The 16,778-nt window shown below is 44.0% G+C and overlaps 1 protein-coding gene across 1 annotated transcript in view; it reads left to right on the forward strand.

Annotated features, from left to right (window-relative positions):
• LOC129710642 (band 4.1-like protein 4B) overlaps nucleotides 1–16,778 on the forward strand; it is a 212,797-nt gene that overhangs the window by 47,714 nt on the left and 148,305 nt on the right. Inside the window, exon 2 of the mRNA XM_055657793.1 lies at nucleotides 7,359–7,463. Within this exon, the coding sequence (XP_055513768.1) occupies nucleotides 7,359–7,463 (105 nt within the window). The remainder of the gene's footprint in view (nucleotides 1–7,358; nucleotides 7,464–16,778) is intronic.

Below are 16,778 nucleotides of genomic sequence, written 5' to 3' on the forward strand. Positions count from 1 at the left end.
CAGACATGATTTACCTTTCGTAAATCCATGCTGACTTTGTCCAATGATTTCACCACTTTCTAAATGTGCTGCTATCCCATCTTTAATAACTGACTAGCAGTTTCCCCACTACCGATGTTAGGCTAACTGGTCTGTAATTCCCCGTTTTCTCTCTCCCTCCCTTCTTAAAAAGTGGGGTTACGTTTGCTACCCGCCAATCCTCTGGAACTACTCCAGAATCTAAGGAGTTTTGAAAGATTATTACTAATGCATCCACTATTTCTGGAGCTACTTCCTTAAGTACTCTGGGATCCAGCCTATCTGGCCCTGGGGATTTATCGGCCTTTAATCCATTCAATTTACCCAACACCACTTCCCGACTATCTATCAGGCGGTCTACTAATACGGCCTGAACGCGTACGGACCAAGCCCTCTCCCCCTTCGCCAGAAAGATTAAAGGGAGGTGGTGAACCCGGAAGAGAGAAAGCAGCAGGGGACACCCGTGGTGACCGACAGGGGGACCGTGCAGGAGAAGTATTATTGTGGTTGGTCATAGCCGCCGGTCGTGGTGGGGTACGGGACATGCTGGAACTGGTGGTGGGCGCGGCAGCAGCCGGCTGGAACTGTAGTGGTGGAGCGCAAGGACTAGCTGGTGGTGGACGTGGCTCCTTCACAGCAAGCAAATGTTGGCAGCTCCGATGGTATAGGGTGCCATCATAGTCCACAAGGTAAGATCGTGGTTCTTCAGCCAGGCCAACAACACTACCCAAACGGGAATGTCCCATGGAACTTTGTAAATGAACATGCCACGTCCACCACCAGCTGGTCCTTGCGCTCCACCACTACAGTTCCAGCCGTCTGCTGCCGCGCCCACCACCAGTTCCAGCATGCCCCGTACCCCTCCACGACCAGCGGCTATGACTAACCACAAAAATACCTCTCCTGCATGCTCCCCCTGTCGGTCACCACGGGTGTCCCCTGCTGCTTTCTAAAATGCGGTTCGACGGCAGATCACATATCTCACTGAATTTACTCATTAAAACATTAGGATCTTTCATCGATTCTGCAGGGGTAACTACCTGGTCGTTGGCGTCACGAATTTCAGGAACGTATTCAAAAGTCGGAGCTCTCATCATGGCCTCGGGGCCCGCAAGGTTAAGTAGAAGGGAGCGTCTGGTTCATTTCGGTGGTAGATGTTCATGTAGTGTCGGTAATCAATCTCAAATATCAGCCATCGCTCGCCGAAGTTGGAATCGAAGATAAGCTGTGCAGGCTTTCTGCAAGATTGAGCCATCGTAAAGCAAGAAACAAAACTGAGAAACGGAAATAAAACTCGATAGACGGACGCAGTGGGTTACTCTGAGTGGTGGCGTGGGTTGGTATCCCACTTCTGACACCATGTAAATAGCCAACGAATACAATCTGAAGTTCAAGATCATCTTTAATCAGTATTCATATTATAGCGGTACAGCAGGTTAGAACATCGTGACCACTTTCAAGACTGACCAGTGTAGGAAGTGGGTTTTAGTATAAATCGTATAGTAGGGTGGGGTTAGTGATGCTATTCTACTATGATTGCTTCTCATGCATAAACCAATCTATAGTTCCAGCGATCCTAAATTAACCATAGACTTGCCATGAAGCCTGGAATAACTGTGTTCAGAACCATTAAACAGCCAAGCTGGGAAATAATAGAATATTTAATTAAATGCTAAATATGTTTAGATATCTAAATAGAGATGATTGAGAACAATAGAGGAGTCATGCAAAAGGTTTATTCAAAGTATTTACATATTTTTTAAATATTCAAAGCTAATTAAAATCTTGAGGAATTGCACTTGTTAATTGTATTTATCAGTGCCAGAAAGGTTGTTTGGCATTAATTAATGCATGTCATACTGTTTTAAAAAAATTACTTGAGTTTGAACAGACAAGCTGTAATTTATTTCTGGCAAAGTTGGTCTGCATCAAACTTGCTTCATGTCATTTCATGTATTTTCAATGCCAAGTCTCTTGGCAAAATACCAGAAAAGCACAGAGTTCAGAGGAACAACCCTGTCAGCAGCTTAATGATTTTCACATTTAACTCTGCATGGGTGGTTGCTGAAATAATGGTAAATGCTCACAGCCTTGCCATTATTGCCATTATTGCCATTAGTTAACAGCAAATTCCTGCCCATTCAGTTAACCAATGCAGAGCCTCACAGTTACAATATGAGACCCCTTCCAGTGTTCTGCAACCCTTTCTAGATAAATGGAGACATAACAGACCGCAGATGCTGTAATCTGATGCAGGGTCATAACCTTAATCATTGACCTGAAATCTTTATAGATACTGCTTGGTCCACTGAGTGAGTACCTCTACTTTTTTGTTTGTTTTTTTGCTCAATCGTAGGTAACATTGGGCGAATTTCAGAAGAGTGGCGTATTTTAATTCCTGAAACTTCAGTGGAAGAGGAACAGAGACTGTAAGAATAATATACGCATACATTTATTTTCATTATGCGAAGGTCATACTGGATCCTACTGCATGTCTTGCAACTACAATGTATTGCTTCCATTGTCTTTTTTTTGTGGCCTTCACTTTACTCCTAACCTTCCCTCTTTGTATGCATCTTAAAATATTTTTCTTTCTTGTTCTGATACATGGGGCACTGCATTGATGGCAGCCTCTGCCTACAGACTGTCTGTTTTTCTGTCTTTTTATTTTTAATCAGTTTTAAAAGTTTGTGTTGGAGAGTTATTTAGCTTTTCTATGTGGGGGAGGGGGGTAGGGTAAGGGGGAAACCGTTTCCCAGTCACTTCCTGGTGAGGACGCGACTATTCTCCAAGTCGCGTCCTCGCGGCCTACCACCTGGATTGGAGCGGCCTTTCCTGCCGGGGACCCGGATCAGAGCTTCAGCAGCGGCGGCGCAGCGCTGGATACATCGCGGAGCGGCCGATTGTGTACCTGGATCCATGTTGAAGCTCCGGAGTATTGGGCCCGCTGCTTCAACATCCGAGCTGTGGTTCGTAGAGCTTCCAGCGCGGGCGGCACTGACCTCAACATCGCGGCGTCCTGGGGCCCTTTGCCGAAGGCCGCCAGCATAAATCTCCGCCAGCCTGTGGACTTTGGGAGCCGCGAACTCCGGTAGGAGGTGGCCGATTTGGACGTCCAAGCCGCTGAGGATGCCCTCCAGTCCCGACTTCCATCACCCCGGCGAGCGGGCCTGAACATCGGGCCGCCCATAGCAGCGACAGCGGGAGGTTCGGGAGCCCCCTGATCGCGGGAGGACAACAGAGGAGGATGACTGAATTTTGGAGCCTTCCCTCACAGTGGGAAACTTTGATCCCGCTGTGTGGAGATGTCTGTGTTAAAGTCTATCATGTTCTGTGCTCTTTATTATTCTTATGGCTGTATGGCGACTACACATTTCACTGTACCAATTGGTACATGTGACAAATAAATGTATCTTGTATCTTCTTGTATCTTATCTTGTATCTTGAGGTCATTGACCAGAAACATGAGATTTTGTTGGTTTTGCAGATACAGGTGCACAACCTTTTATCCGAAAGCCTTGGGACCAGACACTTTTCGTAATTTGGAATTTTTCGGCTTTCGGAATGGAAGATTTTTAGCGTAGATTTTAACGGCTGGCTCAGTGGTAGAGTGCTCGGCTCATATCTGCAAGGTCGCGAGTTTGCCCCTCGATCCCGGCAGTTACTCGATCGCGAGTTTGAATCTTCAATGTAGTTTTTTCTTGCAGAATAGGAGGGAATAGGGAGGGTTAGGCTGGGATCATTCTCTGCAAGATGATCTTAGTGCGGGAGACAAGTGTAGGAGAGGTCTACTGACTGTGTGGGCAGAACTTTGGAAGTGATTGCCCACCATTCTCAAAAGCCGCTGTGTCTCCCCGTCCCTCCAACTCCAGAGGAATTCACTCCCCGATGGGCCGCTACGGCGACAAGTGGCAGTTCACCCACAGCCCGAGCTGCGCCACCCCAAGAACAAGACGTACCTTGCACACCATCAGCTTCTGCCCCTACGGGGAGCGTGTTCCTCTGGAGTTGGAGCGGGGCTGGGCTGGAGTTGCTGATCTGGGATCTCCATGCTTGCAGTGGGCCTGGGGGTCGGTGTCCCGTTGGTCCTGACGTCTCCGGTGACTGGCACTGACCTGCTGGCATCGCCGACGTGAAGACAGTGCAAAGCCCCCGCGCCGGTGCAATGGGCGGAGAGCTGGAGAGGGGAGGGAAGGGGTCACTCACATGGCCGGGAAGCAGAGGGGTGTAGGTGGGGTGAAACTGAAGGGAGCGACAATCTGTTGCTGCCTGCCCGCTGAGTTAAAAAGTTCCCACGCAAGACTCACGATACACTGTGTATCGTGAGTCTACCGTGGGAACTTTTTAACTCAGCGGGCAGGCAGCAGAAGATTGTTAATTATTAACCCTCCCGCGCAATATACCCTCACCTTCTCTTTTATGAATGGGGATTTAGTTCCCCTTTCTTCGAGGACCGACCGGAGGTTCCGCTGTCACCTCTGCGGGCCGCCCTCGGTGAAGTCTTCAAGGACCTTTCTTCAAGGACCGAAAAAATGTCCGCAATTCGGAGGTTTTCGTTATTTGGAATTTCGGATAAAAGGTTGTGCACCTGCACTGCTTGATCTGCGGAGTATTTCTGACTTTTCCTGTTATTATTTTGTAATTCTTGCATCCGTGGTTTACTTTTGGTTTAATAAGACACTATATAGTTTTGTCTTCTAATTGGAGTATAATTAGAGGCAGCTTACATTGTTCAAAATGACGTCTCAGATGACTAAATGTGTTGCTTACTTTGACGTAATTTGTTAATTATTTGGTTTCTAATTATTATGATAAGACAAATGAATTACTATCTAATTTTTCACCTATAATTCTTTTGTTAAAAGCATTAATGATAAGCGTATGCAATGTTAATAGCAAGTATACTTCTAATGGTAAGGAACATGGCTTTTGAATAGAGCATTCTTTAAACAGGATATGAAACTAACTAGGTTAGATTGGAGCATCCGATTTCAGTGCATCTGATATATATTGCCCAGTTTTATGCTTTCTATTTAACTTTATTTTTAATGCTTACCTAAGATTACTTCTCAACAAGTTAAAATATTTTAATGCCCCTTTGCATTTACACACTGAGTACTGTGTATAAGGTTGAGTATAGGTTGTTTTCTAGTGTTGTTATGGGCCTGTCCCACATAGGCGACTTTTTAGGCGACTGCGGGAGACTCAGCGGTCCACACATGGTCGCCACATGTTCGCAGGATGGTTGCTGGGTAGTCGCCTTCATGGTCATGAGGAGTTCCTGCATTCTGGGAACTTGTCACATGTTGAAAAATTAGCGGCGACCAGAATGAAGCCGCCATGGAGAGTAGCAAGAATTCTCGTGCCGTGGGTGGGTAGCCTGAAGGTCGAAGGTTTTCGTAGGTTGTAGCCGGTGCTGACCAGTGAATTTCTTTGGCTCAGTGGGGGGAAAAAAACTAAAGCAGTAGTTTTCAGAACCAAGGATAACCGACCGGTAATGTTAATGTCGCCGAGCTTCACAGCTATGTACCTCTGGCTTCTTAAATGTTGTCTCCACTCCTTATGCCCCTTTCTTCCCCCTCTTCCCCATCTCTTTTAAAGGATGTGTGACCCTTCCCGTGCACTGTGCTTTCACCGTCTTAATTACAGCGCCAACCTTCCTGTTCATCGCAGTGTGTGTCTGTATCACATTGGCTTTGTACTGTGTGAATTTCACTCAGCGCTCCCCCCGCTTGTCCTGTCCCCCGCCTGCATAACGGGCTGGTGAAGGAAGCGATGCGTGATTGTGTTTCACTCTGACAGTCGCCATTCCAGTCGCCGGTTTTTCAGGTGACTGCCAGCAACTTGACAGTCGACGGTAGTCGCCATGAAAAATCACCTAAGTGGGACAGGCCCATAAGGATGCTTTCTTATAAACACCATTGTAATGATCTGAAAGATCATTTAGGAGATGACTGCAGTATGTTTATTATGAAAATGAAAAAAAAGAGACAAATTGAAGGCACCAGTGTTCTTTCTTGATATATTGGGACCATACAGCTCGGGGAAGAAAACAATGAGGACTTAAGGAGACAAGGGAAGGGAAGACGCAAGAAACTACAGATGCTGGAATCCTGAGCAAAATACAAAATACTGGCGGAGCTCAGTGGATCAGGCAGCATCTGAGGAGCGAATAGATAGGTGACGTTTCGGGTCAGGACCCTTCAATGCTCAACACCACTGCCCCACATGTTTGCCTTATCAGTCCCTTAATATGCTACCTAATACAGTCACTGTTCTGCAAAATGCTGCTCTAACTCCATTCACAAGTTTATAGATGATACCACTGAAGTGGGCTGGATCATGAACAATGACGAGCTGGAGCATAGGAAGATAAAGAGCTTAGTAACACAGTGTCAAAACAACCACCTTTTCCTCAATGTCAGCAAGACAAAGAAACTAGTTATTGACTTCAGAAAATGAGGTAGTGTACACACCCCAGTCAACATCAATGGTGCTGAAATGAAATGGTCGTGAGCTTCAGGGTCTGTCATTTCATGTGCAAATATCACCAACAATTTGTCCTGGACCAACTTGATTGAATCTGCAGTTAAGAAAGCACACCTCCAATGACTCTTAATAATTTTCCAACTTGTACAGATGCACTATAGTTCTGTGTAGGAGGGAACAATAGGAGATGCTGGTTTCAACCGAAGATAGACACAAAAAGCTGGAGTAAATGAGTCGGAAGAAGGCTCTCGATATGAAATGTCACCCATTCCTCTGCAGAAATGCTGTCTGTCCCACTGAGTGACTCCAGCTTTTTGTGTCTATCTGCACTATAGTCCTGTCGGGATGCATTGCCAACTTTGTTTGGCAACTGCTCATCCAATGTTCTGGATACGCCCAGTCCAACCAGCCTCCCCCTCTCTGGTATTTTTCTCTTTCACCTATCTGTTGTATTTGTGTTTGGCTTGTTTTGTATGATATGACTGGATAGCACGCAAACAAAGATTTTTATTGTATCTCGTTACACGTAAGAGTAATAAACTAATATCAATAATAAAATTGTGTCATAATTGCATCCTGGGTGTAGCAAGAAGGTGGTGAAATAATTTTCCAACTTGTAAGCATGCAATAGAACTTACAGGCAAACTGCAGATGCTGGAAGGTGGGAGCTTAGCATTTCTATGCAAAAGCTACGTAGTAAATTACAATAAAGTATATAACGGTATATTTCTTAATTCCTCTTTGTTGTCAGTGCATCATATCCGGTTTTAATAAGGATTGTTTTAGTTATTTTTTCATGTAATTTAATCTTTAAAACAATAACTCAATGTTCATATGCTTTTTATTTTTAGAAAAATGCAAAAGGTCAAGATCTCTTCGACCAGATTGTTTACCATTTGGATCTTGTGGAGATAGAATACTTCAGCCTGCAGTTCATGGATGCGTTACAAGTTTTAGTAAGTTATCTTCTGTTTATATTGAAGGACTAAAGTTTTAGTTTTTATTTATTTGCCCCAGGTGATGACAAAAGCATTTTTTTTGATGCTTGGTATTGGATTCAGAAAGCCAGTAAGGTAGAATTTAAATTAGACTGGTTTGAACAATTAAATCTGTAATTCTTACGTTTCTTTGTCAAATATGTGAGAAAAGATGCAAAATATACCAGCCCAAAACTCAGCAAAGCTAACAGCTTAAAAAAAAACACATTATGTACACATGAAACTAACTATAATCAGCCTTTTTTCCTTTTATCTGGTATGCAAATGTGACGCAGGCTACCAGCTCTGACTAGAGACGGTCTGGTCTGGTGGAGTAGCCTCGGAGAAAGGGGTTTCTGACTTCCATTTAAAAGCCTGACGTACGATAATGGTGATATTTCCACTCCAATAAACTAGGTCGCTGTTTGATTCATGGCACATGTCAGTGAGGAAATGTATAATGGCAACAGGCTGAGGCAGAGTAGAAGCATGCTTGAGGGGTTGGGTGGATATGGGTAGGGAGCAGGAAAAAAATATTTATCCTATGTTGTCCTCAGGCACGTGCCGTGATTAATTACTCAGGGTCGGCATTCAGTCGGCTTTTTAAAAACAAAACTTAAAACGGGCATGCGTAGATTGTTCTCTCCGTAAAAATAAAAAAATAAAAATAAAGACAGTAACAATTCAATTTGCCCAAGGCTTCCAAGTCTCCTTTATTCTGAATTACTGAATGGGTGGGGGGTGAAGGGTGATGGCAGGTGGAAAGATGGTGGGAAAAACGGGAGCACAGGGAAAAGTTGAATCAGTTGTCATCTTATTGAATGACAATACTTGTTCAAGGGACCAATTGGGGGGAGAGTTCCTTTCACAGCGTGTGGAGAGTATGTGCCAGGGGTAAAGTTGCGGGGAGGGCAGGAGTGTTGAGAAGGAGGGGGTCGGGGATAATGCCAGAACTCACTCACCGCCTCTGCGGCGCTCCGGGCGCCACCGCATTGTAGCCGGGGATAGAAGCAGCTCGGGTAGCTGCGAGCGGCTGCCGGGACCCGACAGCAGAACTGGCCGCCACTTCAGCGCCTTCTGCCGGCCCGCTCACCTTTGGCAGAGCTCTCCGTCTGAACACCTCTCACCTGCCGCTCGCCGACTTCTTAAATCCTTAAATTCCCATAGCTGAGTAACCTCAAATCGCGCTGTCGGAATTTAAGGATTTGCGGGAAGCGGCTGACATGAGAGAGGCCAGCGAGCGGCAGGAGCGAGGTTTTTAGACGGAGAGCTGCCAGAGGTGAGCGGGGGGCCGGCAGAAGGCGCTGAGGTGGCGGCCGGTTCCGCTGTCCGGCCCGGCAGCCGCTCAAAGCCACCCGAGCTACTTCTCCCCCCCCCCCCCCCCCCCCCCCCCCCCCCCAGCCTCAATGCGGTGGCTCCGTGCAAGCAGCGTCGCAAGTGGGTTACTGGCATGATCCAGATCCACTCCTTCACAACGCTCCTGCCCTCCCCGCAACTTTACCCTGGGCCAGACTCCCCAAAACGCTGTGAAAGGAACTCTTCCCCCACCCCGGGAAATACGGTATTTAAAAACATAGCACTAAGAAATGTACTTACCACATTATTGGTACACGGACTCCATTCTTCTCTCTTTGTTTCCTAAGATACTCTTCAGATAATGACAATCCATATTTGAAAAACCCGCCAAGAAACTAGTGCTGCACATGCGCAGTACAGCAAAGGCAGAATTTCAGCTGCCTTCAGCCCCGCTTGTCATTGACAGCTTGAAGCAGCGCCGACGGCACGTGGGCTGCACAGACCTTCGTGTGTTGCAAGTGCTGCGGTTGAAAGGCATGGAGAATTATGCCTTCCTAAGAGATCGATCTCTTAGATAGGCAAAATTCTCCCATGCCTTTACTATTTATATTTAGTAATTACCTTTTTATAATTTTAGTCAGGGTAGGCAATAGACAATAGGTGCAGGAGTAGGCCATTCGGCCCTTCGAGCCAGCACCGCCATTCAATGTGATCATGGCTGATCATCCCCAATCAGTACTACGTTCCGACAGTGTCCTGCTATGTCGTTTGAGAGACGACATATGTGATAGACACTTATAAACAATATAAATATTGCAGTGTTTTGACATTAGAGAGAATTCATTCAGTATAATTAATGGGGAGCAATAAATCTGTTGGATTGTATTGATAAAGAAAGGTACTAAGTTTAAACTGTGGAAACATAGTGGAATATTTGATTTGGATCCACCTCCAATACACTTACAGCATCTATCTATATTTAAAGCTCAAAGTATGAAACTTTCTGAAAATTTGTTGAATGAAGTTCCTGGTAAATCAAAATTCCAATATCTTCAAATCAGTCCATTTGTCATGTGTTTACAATAAATTCCATTCTCTCCAGAGATGCTGCCTGTCCCGCTGAGTCATCTGCTGGCGGGCGGTGACTAGTGGGGTGCCGCAATGCTCGGTGCTGGGACCGCAGCTATTTACAATATACATCAATGATTTGGATGTAGGGATTCAAAGTAACATTAGCAAATTTGCAGATGACACAAAGCTGGATGGCAGTGTGAACTGTGAGGAGGATGCTATGAGAATGCAGGGTGACTTGGACAGGTTGGGGGAGTGGGCAGATGCATGGCAGATGAAGTTTAATGTGGATAAATGTGAGGTTATCCACTTTGGTAGCAAAAACAGGAAGGCAGATTACTATCTAAATGGCGTCAAGTTGGGAAAAGGGGAAGTACAACGGGATCTGGGGGTCCTTGTACATCAGTCTATGAAAGTAAGCATGCAGGTACAGCAGGCAATGAAGAAAGCGAATGGCATGTTGGCCTTTATAACGAGGAATCGAATATAGGAACAAAGAGGTCCTTCTGCAGTTGTACAGAGCCCTAGTGAGACCACACCTGGAAATTTGGTCCCCTAATTTGAGGAAGGACATTCTTGCTATTGAGGGAGTGCAGCGTAGGTTTACAAGGTTAATTCCTGAGATGGCGGAACTGTCATATGCTGCGAGAATGGAACAGTTGGGCTTGTACACTCTGGAGTTTAGAAGGATGAGAGGGTATCTCATTGAAATATATAAGCTTGTTAAGGGCTTGGACACACTAGAGGCAGGAAACATGTTCCCGATGTTGGTAAGGTCGAGAACCAGGGGCCACAGTTTAAGAATAAGGAGTAAGCCATTTACAACGGAGACGAGGAAACACTTTTTCTCACAGAGCGTGGTGAGTCTGTGGAATTCTCTGCCTCGGAGGGCGGTGGAGGCAGGTTCTCTGGATGCTTTCAAGAGAGAGCGAGATAGGGCTCTTAAAAAGGTAATTCTGCAGTTGTACAGGGCCCTAGTACAGGACCACACCTGGAGTATTGTGTGCAGTTTTGGTCTCCTAATTTGAGGAAGGATATTCAGTGGGTGTTGGAGGCTAGTTCTCTGGATACTTTCAAGAGAGAGCTAGATAGGGGTCTTAAAGATAGTGGAGTCAAAGGATATGGGGAGAAGGCAGGAACGGGGTACTGATTGGAGGTGACATGATCACATTGAATGGCAGTGCTGGCTCGAAGGGCCAAATGGCCTGCTCCTGCACCTATTTTCTAGTGTCTATAACATAGTAACTATACTAGTTACTTTTCAATATTAGGCCCCTGGTCTGCATTATGCTATGACAGTTCTTCAAGTTGCCATTGGGCTTGAACAGTGTAGAAGAACAAATAGAGATCAGTAGGAATGGAGAATTAGTGACTGGTAACTGAATGCAGTGAAAATGGAGATATGTTCACACAGAAGAGAAAGGGCATGTGAGTTTGTGTGCGTCTGTGTATGGTGTGTGAAAGAGAGTGGGAATTTGAGTCACAATTTAGTTATTGTATAGGAAGGAACTGCTGATGCTAGTTTACACCGAAGAGAGACACAAAATGCTGGAGTTACTCAGCAGGGCAGACAGCATCTCTGGAAAGAAGGAATGGGTAACGTTTCGGGTTGAGACCCTTCTTCAGACAGTCAGGGGAGAGAGAGTCTAGAGATATGGAAGCATAAGGTGTGAAAATAACAGATGAAAGCAGATGGTGATAAAGAGGGAAAGGTGACCACGCAGCATACAATTAGTAATATTTAATCACGACGACAGTAGAACGAGTCGTAGAACTAGGATGGGGAGAGACGGAGAGAGGTAAAGTAGGGGTTACGAAGTTAGAGAAATCAATATTCATGCCATTGTGTTGTAAGCTGCCCAAGAGAAATACGAGGTGCAGTTGAGGGAGTGGGGGCCTGGAAGACTGAAGTCATAGAAGAGACGGAGGGCATGTGAGGTGTCTTTGACTTGGGTAGGGAGGACCATAAGCGAGGAGCAGAGTTAGGCCATTTTGCCCATCAAGTTTACTCCGCCGTGTTTAAGAGGGAACTGCAGATGCTGGAGAATCGAAGGTTACACAAAAAAGTTGGAGAAACTCAGGCAGCAGCATCTATGGAGCGAAGGAAATAGGCAACGTTTCGGGCCGAAACGTTGCCTATTTCCTTCGCTCCATAGATGCTGCTGCACCCGCTGAGTTTCTCCAGCTTTTTTGTGTAACCAAGTTTACTCCGCCATTCATTCATGGCTGATCTACTTCTCCCAAGCCCATTCTCCTGCCTTCTGCCCATAACCCTGTACTAATCAAGATTCTTTTCTATCTCTGCCTTAAAAATATCCATTGATTTAGCCTCCACAGCCTTCTGTGGCAAAGAAGCCTTTCACTATTCGGTATGTTTGAATGAGGTCGTCCCCTCATTCTTCTAAACTCCAGCGAGTTCAGGCCTAGTGAGTCCAACACTCATTATCATATGTTAACCCGTTCACTCCTGGGATCATTCTCATAAACCTCCTCTGGACCCTCTCCAGGGCTAGCGCATCCTTCATCAGATATGGTGTTCAAAATTGCTCACAATTTGGACCAGGGGGGGGGATAGGATGGAGTCAAGGTACTTGGAAACGATCTCAGTGGGACAGGAGCAGGCAGAAACACTGGGTCTGCCAGGGCAGTTCTGTTTATAGATTTTGGGGAGACGGTAAAAGTGGGCTGTGCGAGGAACGATAAGGTTGGAGGCTGTGGAGGGCAGACAGCCGGAAGTGATAAAATCAGAAATGGTCTGTGAGATTATGGCCTGGTCTTTTATTGTCATCACGCATACAATGAGATTTAAACAATGGCTTTGTCCACAAGGTGCATTGTTAACCTTGAAGGTGTTTTTACTTTGCTTTGATAGATAGTATGATAGTGATGTCACTGGTGAAAGATTCAGATGAGTTTATTGTCATATAACCAGGGTCTAACAATATGCAGAGTTCACATGCAGATCAATGAATGAGCAATAATTAAAATGTATAAATACAATGACAAATACAAAACAGCAGTATGATGCAAAGATTGTAGGATGAAAGATTATTAGTCGGGTTGCTTTCCTATATTGAGAATGAAAGGGATATTTTCTCTGGAGCTGTGGTGTTACTTGGTTTACTGTGGCAGTTGATTTTCATTGGTTTCTATCAGTTTGTGATAAGATACAGTTTGTGATAAGATTGGTGCGTCTTATCAGTTTGATAAGATATAGTTCAAGGTAAGTGTATAAAAGGCATGAGGAGAATATATAGGGTGAATGTAGTTTTATTCACAGATTAGGGGATCAAGAACCGAGGGGCATAGTCTCTCTTAAGGTAAAGGGAGACAGATTTAATAGGACCCAAAGCAGCAACTTTTTCCATACAGAGAGTGATGGGTTTATAGCATGAAGGCCATTGAGGCAGGTACAATAGCACCATTTGCAGCAGGTACAATAGCACCATTTAAAAAAAAAAGTTTGGACAGATAAATGGATTCAAAAGGTTTAGGCCAGGCGCTGACAAGTGGGACCAGCTTAGTTGGGGCATCTTGACTGGCATGGACGTTGGCCGAAGGGCCTCTTTCCGTGCAAAACAACAGCATCTGCCTTTTCTATCATTCACACAGTATAATAACACATCAACTGTTGATAACTTGTTAAAGTTCAATTTCTTCCTCTCTTCTGATTTTTAACCGCTGATTAACAGTTGTGCTCTCAATTGCTGAGCCCTGAAATTTTAGATCAACAGTTTTGATACTTTTTACCTTACTTGAGACCTCCCTTTGTGGCCAAGTCATCTGTTTGAGATTTTTCAATTTCAAATTCTGTGTCTATTAAGATTGAGTTGTATATTGAAACTTGGGAATCATTGCAGTCAAGTAATCTGTTCTGTGTCCTTATGAACAATCCAGTATACAACTTGAAAATCAAATTCACATATGGTACATGATGTAACCATGTTTCAAAAGCTTGGCATTAGGGTGATTGGATGGCAGTAACAGCCATATTAGTCAGTTCAACCATTACGTTTTTTCTCTAAAGCTTCAATTGCAACTGTAGTCCGTTTCCCATCCCTTTCTCCTCGTGTTTTGGGATAAAGTACTTGTGTTTGTTTAATTGAGACTTGGAAGTCCCCTCTGTTTGAGCAATGAAGTGTGACATTATTGAAAACCATACAGTAAACGTTAGACATTGTGATGTGCAGACTGAGTTGATTCTGCCTCATGGCTTTATCAGAATATGGTCTGAAAGATAAAACAAAAGGCCAGAGGGCATGAAAGGATGGGAAGACGAGTCTCAGAAGAGATTATGGAAACAAGGCAGATGGAATTTAAATTGGCAGGAAAACTGAAGATGATGGAGCAATTTGTTGATATGTGAAGATACCTACAGCTAGGCTCCTATCTGGGGAAATAAGTAACAATTCTGTCCGAATCATTTCTCGCACTGGAGGAAATCATTTGTCTTTAACCAAACACAAATTTTCGTGTACATTATGCTTAAGAAGGAACTGCAGATGCTGGAAAAATTGAAGGTAGATAAAAATGCTGGAGAAACTCAGCGGGTGAGTTTGCCACACATGCAGTAGAAAATAGTCACCATTTGCAAATTGGAATATTCTTATGAATTGTTCAAATAGCTGGCTAACCAATTCATTGATTGTATGCATTTGGGGCATGAAGTTTGCAGATGATACAAAATGTGAACAAGCAAGAGTATAATTATGGATCACATGAGAAAATTAAGTTGATGGAATGGACAGACATGTGGCAAATTAAATTTAATGTGGAGAAATGTAAGGTGATTCATTTTGGTAGGAAGAATGAGGAAAGGCAATCAAGAATGAAACATTGTTCAGGAACAGAGGTGTGTTCATTAATAATTAAAAGTGACATGGCAGGTTGAGAAAACAGTTAATAAGAAGGACACAATCTAGGGCTCTCAATAGAGGCAGGGGGTACAAAAGCATGAAAGTTACGCTAAATCTTTATAAAACACTGGTCAGCCCTCAACTGGAATGAAATAGAGGTAGGGAATAAAGAGTAATATAGGGGAAAAATATTTTTACATAACATGTGGTTGGATTCCAGAATGTACTACCTGCAAATGTATTGGAAGTGAATTTCCATTGTGGTCTTCAAGAGAGAACTGGATGGATAGGTTGGAGGAGAATTAGTAACCTACAGAAAAGGGGGCAATAATTGGAACTAGACAATTGTTACGGTAGAAAGTCAGTGCAGGCAGGATGAATTGCATAGGGTCCAATAATGTGACCATTTATAATTATTTATTACATTGGCAACAGATTGCTCTAACAAATTCTTGCCACAGGTCTATAATTTTGAAAACAATATATAGCTGCACTGGCAAATGTCATCGATGTCAATGCAGCAGTTACGTGAAAGAACTCAGAATAATCTGGCCACAAATGCAACATTAAAAGTCCCTAAGATACTTTGCAAGCTATTTGATTCATCAACAACGCATCATAGGATTCAGCGGATTGACCTTCTGAAATTTGACCTTCTGAATCTTGGTGGCTGAAAGTTCGGAGCCCTCAAAGATTTTATCTTCTCCTTCGAGATCAGGAAATAAAATATTGATGCCAGTTTACTGAAGTAAATTTGAAATGAATTGAAGCAACTAATAATCCTGAATAGGACTCATTCCAAATTGTGTTATTTAGTATGTAGGGCAGACTGTATTAACAAGATTTACAGAAAACAAGGTTTCGGGACTGGCTGTGTAGGAAGGAACTGCAGATGCTGATTTAAACCGAAGATGACACAAAATGCTGGAGTAGCTCAGCAGGACTGGAGAGAAGGAATGTCTTCTAGACAAACACAGGTCTCGTAATTTCAAATAAATTTCCTGAACACATTTGTCCTTTTCAAAATCATTATGTAATTCATATATTAAAATACAGTTGAAGCATTATTTCACAAAGGTATTTATCCCTGCGAACACAAGCCATGTGGTTCTTTCTTTGGGAAATTGCTCTCTGAGTTCATTCTCAGACTATCAGTGCATCAAGAAATGTTATAAAAAGAAAAGAAAAGCAGATGCTGCAAATGTACAATAAAAACAGAATGCTGGAAATATTAATCAGGTCTGGCAGCATCTACTGAAAGAGAAACTTAACATTTCAGTTAGGCAACCATTCTTAAAAACTGATCTGCTGAATATTCCATCATTTTTATTACAGACTAAACTAAGAGGGACCCGTTGGGTCCCAGCATCACACGGGAGGGCTGGTCCCCGAACGCAATATTCCACCTCTCCACCCAGCGCTTGTATGGGTGTTTTAGGCTAAGGGACTGGTTTCCAGAGGGCTAGTATGGACATTGTGGGCCGAATGGATTCTTGGGCTGGCGGCTCAGTCACTCAAGCCTGTTGTGCTGGTAGCTCACTGGTGGGCTGGCAGTTGATTCACAGCTATTCCTTGAAATTCCATTTCAAGCAGGGTGCAATGCCACCAAATTCAAGTGCAGTTTCATACCATTTCAAGTAGGGTGCAAGGCCACTAAAGACAGCGAGTCGTGACCTCTCCCTCCTCCCTCTTGCAGAGACTGAGCCATGCCCACACTTCTGGGTTTTATAGTCCTTCCCCCCTCTCTCACCTGAAGGTGCGTGATTGACAGGAGAGACAATCTTAACATTTTTTAAACACTAATAATTCTTTCATTTTTTATCGATGGGAAAAATCCTCGGCACCTGCTGCGCGGAGTGGGACTCCGAGTAAAATGGCCAAAAATCACAGCCGTACATGGTAGCGTTTTTTTCTAAAATCAATATAAAGTGCAAACAGGAAGTGGTCAAGATTAGACTTTTAATTATATAGAAGGCAATGCAACTTTAATTAGACAAGGCAACTTTAATTAGGCAACACAGCTTTAGCATTTCCAAACCAAAGACAACACAGCTTTAGCATTTCCAAACCA

This window comes from Leucoraja erinacea, chromosome 2, assembly GCF_028641065.1.
Source record: "Leucoraja erinacea ecotype New England chromosome 2, Leri_hhj_1, whole genome shotgun sequence".
NCBI lineage: Eukaryota > Metazoa > Chordata > Chondrichthyes > Rajiformes > Rajidae > Leucoraja > Leucoraja erinaceus.